This window comes from Gymnogyps californianus, chromosome 17, assembly GCF_018139145.2.
Source record: "Gymnogyps californianus isolate 813 chromosome 17, ASM1813914v2, whole genome shotgun sequence".
In the NCBI taxonomy this organism is placed as follows: domain Eukaryota; kingdom Metazoa; phylum Chordata; class Aves; order Accipitriformes; family Cathartidae; genus Gymnogyps; species Gymnogyps californianus.
Window position 1 is genome coordinate 11,839,734 of NC_059487.1, and position 6,904 is coordinate 11,846,637.

The following is a 6,904-nucleotide window of genomic DNA, read 5'->3' on the forward strand; positions in this document are numbered from 1 at the left end:
ACTGTGAAGAGAAGAGGTTATAGGATAACTTTGCTGCCAATTTTTTTTTTTTTCAGTCCTTCATCCTTAAAACAAAGACAGTGAAATAATGTGCCTGCAACATAAATCCTTCACATAAATTTTCTCATTTCAGCAATGGATATAGGAACACATACAGCAACCAAATCTACAGAAAGAGTTGCACTAGAGTAGCTGATATTCCTGCTCTGGGTTTACAACTTTCCCAATCAAGCACTCCTAGAATTATGCACGCTTCATTCACATAAATAATATAGCAACTGTGATCATACTTAAGTACATGCAAATTGCGCCAATGCGGCTTCTCATACGCAAGAAGTAGTTTCTCAAACCAGCATATGTGTTGAGACTGACAACCACTGAAGACAAGCAGCCAGTTTCTGACTTGGCAGGACATGATATTAGCTATTTAAATCAGTAAAGAAAGCACAAAACTGGTAATGACTTGAAAGCACAATGACAAGCTGTCCTGGTTTCGGCTGGGATAGAGTTAACTCTTCTTAGTAGCTGGTACAGTGCTGTGTTTTGGATTTAGTGTGAGAATAATGTTGATAACACACTGATGTTTTAGTTGTTGCTAAGTAGCGCTTATCTTAAGCCAAGGATTTTTCAGTTTCCCACGCGCTGCCAGCAAGCAGGTGTGCAAGAAGCTGGGAGGGAGCAGAGCCGGGGCAGCTGACCCAAACTAGCCAAAGGGGTATTCCATACCATGGAACGTCATGCCCAGTACATAAACAGGGGGCAGTTGGTCAGGAGGGGTGGATCACTGCTTGGGCATTGGTCAGTGGGTGGTGAGCAACTGCATTGTGCATCACTGGGTGGTTTTTTTGGGTTTGTTTTTTTTTTTCCCCCTCTTCTCTTTTCTGTTATATTCCTTTTCATTACAATTATTATTATTATATTTCATTATTATTATTGTTAGTATTATATTTTACTTTAGTTATTAAACCATTATGTCAACCCACGAGTTTTACCTTCTTTCCCGACTCTCCTCCCCATCCCACTGGGAGCCGGGGGGGGGGGGGGGGGGGGGGGGGGGGCAGTGAGGGAGAGGCTGCGCAGTGCTTAGCTGCTGGCTGGGGTTAAACCACAACACAAGCCAAATAGGTTGTATTTGAAACCGTGCCTATGAGGCTATAATCTAGGCACTCTAGGTTATGCCTCCACAGGCAGAGACCTCCTGTCTTCAGGCATTGGAACTTACATGGTGCCTCCGCATTAAAAGACAGCAGAGCTTTGGCTAAACTAAAAGCAAACCAGGACTAGTTTCATTTATAGCACCAGTTTCCCTTGTTTGTATAATGGGAAAAACAGGAATACCCTCTCCCACTGACACACTTTGAAGATTAAGAAATGTGTATGTAAAGTACTATATATTCCCTATCTTCAGTATTCTGGTTTAATAAAAAAAACATTACAGTCCTTCCCAATATGTCACCCCCCATCAGTACAAAGCTTTTGCACATCTTAAAGGAAAGTCTGTATTATTTCATAACACACTCTGAAACTGCCAGTGGGTTAAATTACGTGTACATATAATTCCACAATCTCTGATATAACCATTTCTTCAGGATTGAAGTGGCTGTACCCTAATCAGGGTAATTAAGCTTCAGCTCTACCCTCACTCTTACTTTACCAATTTTATATTACCAACACTCTTCCCTAAAGAATCCCTTAGTCTGAGACCTGGCACAATGAACTTTGGCTCTAAACTACATTAATACCCATTATAAATCGCTTTTTATATTAAAAAATCCTCTATTACCGAGAGGTACCAAGTCTCAGCTTTTTTCCTACAGAAAAATTCCTATTTCACATACAAAACTCTGCTTTCCAATTATTTAACATGAGCCAAAACATTCTCAGAAATACAGCTCATTTAAAGAAGAAATCGTCTGAACATACTTGGAGCAAAATGTTTTACCTAGGTCTTCAGGGAAAAAAATTAAAAACAGATTGGTTTAAGAAAGCACAGTCTCCAAGGAACCCAACTGAATTAAGAGACTAGAGCAATTCTGAATTCTGATGTTCTTGCAGACAATATGCTCTGACCAACAAGTTCAACGGGATTCAAACAGAAAACTGTGGGATTAGAGTAAATCTTCACATTTCAAATGTATACACAGATACTACAAGTGAACCCACAGCTACATGATCAGAAACTTATGCTAAATATTCATGGCTTTTTATAATGACTACATGTTGTACTGACACCCTTATTTCCATTCAACTGGTCATTATTATTTCCAGTGGCTACCCTTTATATATTTTTAAGTTCTGTCAGGTTCAAAACATTTATCTGCACAATATATAATTTACATTGCACAGATCTGTCTGGGATTGATCTGTCCGGGATTGATCTGCCCACATGCTCTAGGGCTAGCTTTCCCACCAAGCGTAGTATCTGAATAGGTAGCATCCAGTATTTGCTGCTTCAAAAGAAACCTACTGTATCACTGAAAGCTCACAGGAAGTTATACAGCGTATGTAGGATTGTGGATTTCCTTTCTGAGATTGCAACAAACTCTCCATATCCAAACCCAACTCTGACCATCCTTATATGTATGCAATTATAATATATATGTATTTTAAAATCCACACAGATCAGACACTCTTTCATTAGCTAATTTTTGAGGCTAGCCACCTGTTAAACAAAGGAAGATTTATTAGGCCTTAAAAAAATAAAAATCAATATACTTGCCATTAACTTTATCTAGTGCCGATCTGTTCTTGAATTAAGAAACCATTTAAAAATGAAGGCTCTTATCAGTTCACTTCAAAGATTTCAGAATTCCTACCAATTCAAATGACAATGAAGTAAATCTCAATTCTAAGTTTGACTACAATACTACATCTGGGACTAATTTTGTAAACATGATGAGCAAGCTTAATTTTACTACTTGGAGTAGTTCTATTATTCATTTAAATTAGCTAAGCACACACCAGTGCTTCTAGGACCAGAGGGAAAACAGAGCAAACTACTTATGCTCAGGATCAAGAGAGTTAAATACCTGAAATTTTTTCCACACACTCTCAGTACACATAAGTAAGGAATAGTCATGGCAGAATCCATTTTGTCTTCTCTCAAGAATGTTAATTTTCCTTTTCCGTAAAATAAGAAGCCATAGGTACTTACAAGTTTCAGTACACCAGAGTACTAGAAAGTAAATTACAGAAAAATAATGAACTAGTATTTCTTAGCTTATCTAACGTTCTTTCATAGGTGAATCAAACATTCAGTATTTTTCCCTCTAATGATATCAAACAAGCAAGTTTGAAATCTGTCCACCTATAAACAAGAATAAATGACAGTATTCACAGCTGAACTTGAGTTCACCAGGCCTTAGTTTGACCTAGACTCAAAACCTGCTTAGAGCCTATAAGAAACAGCTACAGGGTCACAGGATTTAACTATGCAATTCAACATCATTAGCTAGTATCACTATCCACTTTTTCCAATACAGAACAGTAAATGCTAGCGCAGAGCGCAATGATTTCATGAGCTCAAGGAGGTCATTTTGTCTCCTGCTGTTTTTAGAAGGAAAAACTATTTTAAAAATACATTTTCTTTATTGTACAAAGGACATAATTAAGCTAATTATTTTTCCAGATGATCCAATATCTCACCTTACAAAAAACAAGTTTTAAACTGTACTTGAGGAATTTAGGTAGATTTTACTACAGCTTTTCCCTATATTCAGAGGAATCCCCTAGACTCTCCATTTGTTTAAATGGAATTGATCTTCAATGTGCATAACACTATTTTACCAATTTCGTTAAGAAAGTAAAAATCCAGTTCCAGTGATTTATTTCACTGAGATTTTCCGAAAATGCATCATGAACTCTTTGCCAGACTAGTCACTGGATTAGCACAACAGTATCTCAGTCTAGATGGGACTTCTGAACTCTGCTGCAACACAAATAGAAGACAGCTTTCAATGCCATAATTCTAACTGCATTGTCAAATTAATGAACTTAATCAAAAGAATATTTTTAAATCATAAGATTTCAATAATGCTCTAAAATGCACATCTATTCACATGCTCATCCTGAAACTAATAATTTCTTTTACACAAATTTTAAGTGACCCATATAAAAAGCTTATTAATTACTGCTTATGGCAAAACCTTCTTTATCTGAACATTTCTATTAACTTCATGACTCAAACTAGAGTTTTGCCTACAAGCATCAAACTTCTTAATCGACTTACCAGACAAATTGGTTACTCACAGTTTCAATGGAACAGCCAAAGACTGAACACTAATGGAGAATGAACACTTAACTCCTAGTGATGGTCACCTCCGGTTCAAGGCCAAGGCCCATAACAGAACACTACAGGAAGTTTGCGTTTATTTCCGCTGCTTGCACTTGACACACTCAGCAAATAGAACTCAAATGACACGCTAGTTTTGGGGTGGGTTTTTTTCTTACTACAGATAGAAGAAAATTGGAAAGGGAACTGCGAGCAATTCAGAAAGACCCAATCAATTCAAATAGCTAAGCATTCATTAGCACTATTGAGGGTTTTGTTTGGTTGTTAGTTTTGGGTTTTTTAAATTAGGGCAGAGAGAGAACGATATTTTCAGCTCTTAAATAACATACTACAGCAACAACTGTTGCAGCTCTTCTGCTAGAGGAACTCACTGCAAAACAGTCTTTAAATGAGCATAAGCACATTGAAACGTATCAGCTAATGTCCTCACTTAAATACCGTTCAACACATACATGCTTTTTGTCATCTAAGGTGATGACTTCTTACAAACTTCTCTCATTTACTTACTGCAGCAAGCAATAACCTTTAGTACCTCTTTTTAAGCAACTTCTTACAGTGTTACCAAATTTTAAATCCCTATGTATTAAACACGTGTATTTCAAGTACTATCCTCCACGCTTATTACATTTTTTTAGATTTCTAGCTTTTCAAATAGATAACTGTATTAAGGAATGAGGATGCTTTTTAATTACAGTTTTAAATTCATTAAGAGTCACAGAGTTACAGTTTATCTGTATAAGAGAAATGTTAAAAATATTTTCAAATACACAAAAATACAAACATAAAACGAACCACGAACACTTACATACACAATCTCATCATTTATACATCACTTACATCACAAAAGATCCCAAACTTTTCTTTCCAAAACCTAATCAAAATACAAACAACACATTTTTTTTCTGCTACCCACTAGTGAAACCTCAAAGACTGAGAGCAACAACACTTAAGAGCAGCAACTAACAAAATTCCACGGAACGACCTCCTGCCTGCAGAGGCAACGTCCCTGCGCATCTTTCCAATGGAATACTTTAGATCTCACTTGTATTCTAACATTTCCCCTGGTGTTCCTGAAGACCACCTTCTTCCTAAATTAGCTTATTCATGCTAGATTGGGGGGAGATACATCTGTTACACATTTTGAAGTACTATTAAACAATAACAGTCTTGTGGTAAACAAATAGAGTCTCTCAAGAAATAAATTCAAGTATCAGTTTTCATTTTTTTTAATAGAAAAGTCAATCCAGCATCCAGAGTGCCCATGAAACCACCCCACATATACAGCTGCTTTCTAAAGCAATACAAGTTCATATGATTATTAGTCAAAGATTTATCTCCTTAAGTAACAGCTCTTACCAAGCTGAGAGGTATTCAGCTCTACTCCTGTAACACAACTCGGGACTACACCAGCTTGAGGTGGAGCTGTTGCCTGGTCTAGGACCTATGACACGGTACTTAACCTAAAACCACCGGCTTGTGTTAGCCAACCGGAGTACATACAACGGCGGTTCTTCCCGCTTCCGAGGTGCACACGCAGCCACCGCAGCAACGTCCTGCTGAGCGCCTGTGCCGCAGGGATGCGGGAACAGCAACACACACGGCGTCCTTAGCAGCCTCTACAGCATTTAAAAGTCTCACCCGTTCGAGCTACCAGAGCTAGGAAATCCCTTGGCTACTCTAGGCTGATCGCCACCGACGACAACAACAGCGGAGCTAATCCCCTAAACCACCGCCGGTCAGACTCGTTTTCCTTTCCCGGAGACTCATCGCGGGCCATTGTTGGAGGTGCTGTTTACACCGAATCCGGCAGTTCAGCTGCCATTTGAAACAGCGAGGACGGTCTCTCGGAAGGCCGCTTTCCAGATGCCGCCCCGGGCCTGCCTCCCGCCCGCGGGTCCTCCTTCCCCGGCGGGACGGCTGCTGCCCCTCAAAACCCCGCTTCAAGAGGGTGCCCATCCTTCGGCGGCTCGACCCGTCAGCCAGCACTTAAAGGCTCGTGTAACACGCCAGGTGAGGCGGGGGCCCGCAGCCGAGGGAGGGAGCAAGCCCGCTTCCCCTGTCAGCGCCGCGCTCCTGCGGACGCACAGATACACTCTTAACTCGTGAGCCCTCACGCCCTATAAGCTTTCACCTACCAACACAAACGGCCTCAAAATCCTCCCCTCACCCTAAGCTGGATAAAAACGCGGAGAGAGAACGAGGGCGACAGAAGGACCCTGGGGTGGGAGAGTGGGGGAGAGCCTAAGTAGGGAGCAGAAAAATAAAAAACAGTTACTCACAATCATCTAAGTCATCCTGCAAATCCACAAAATACAAAGGGATCCCTACAAACAAAAACAGAAGAGAGACACCGGGGGGTTGGTTTCGAGGGCTACGGCGAGGACGGCGGCAGCCCCGTGTGAGCCGCCCCAGCGCCCCCCGGCCGCCAGCCGGCCGGCCCGCCCGCCGGCCCCACTTACCGGCCATCTTGGAATGGACATGGGCGAGGAAGAGGAGGGGAACGGGAGGGCAAAGGGAGGAGCCGCCGGTACTTCCTGCCCCCGGGTCAGCCCCCACGCAGCCGAAACGCGACCGGTTTAATAAACAGCCGCTGCCGGGGGCGAATCGCCCCTC

The 6,904-nt window shown here is 41.0% G+C and overlaps 1 protein-coding gene across 2 annotated transcripts in view; it reads right to left on the reverse strand.

The window, feature by feature from the left end:
* The window catches only part of LOC127023165 (serine/threonine-protein phosphatase 4 regulatory subunit 1-like), a 28,018-nt gene extending 21,135 nt beyond the window's left edge, over positions 1-6,883 (reverse strand). The window contains exons 1-2 of one of the 2 annotated variants that reach the window (XM_050907143.1): positions 6,751-6,883; positions 6,571-6,615 (exon numbers count right to left, since the gene is read on the reverse strand). In XM_050907143.1, coding sequence (XP_050763100.1) covers positions 6,571-6,615; positions 6,751-6,757 — 52 coding nt within the window. In that variant the 5' untranslated portion in view covers positions 6,758-6,883. The remainder of the gene's footprint in view (positions 1-6,570; positions 6,616-6,750) is intronic. The other variant, XM_050907142.1, reaches the window with a different exon arrangement.
* Between the last annotated feature and the right edge of the window lie 21 nt (positions 6,884-6,904).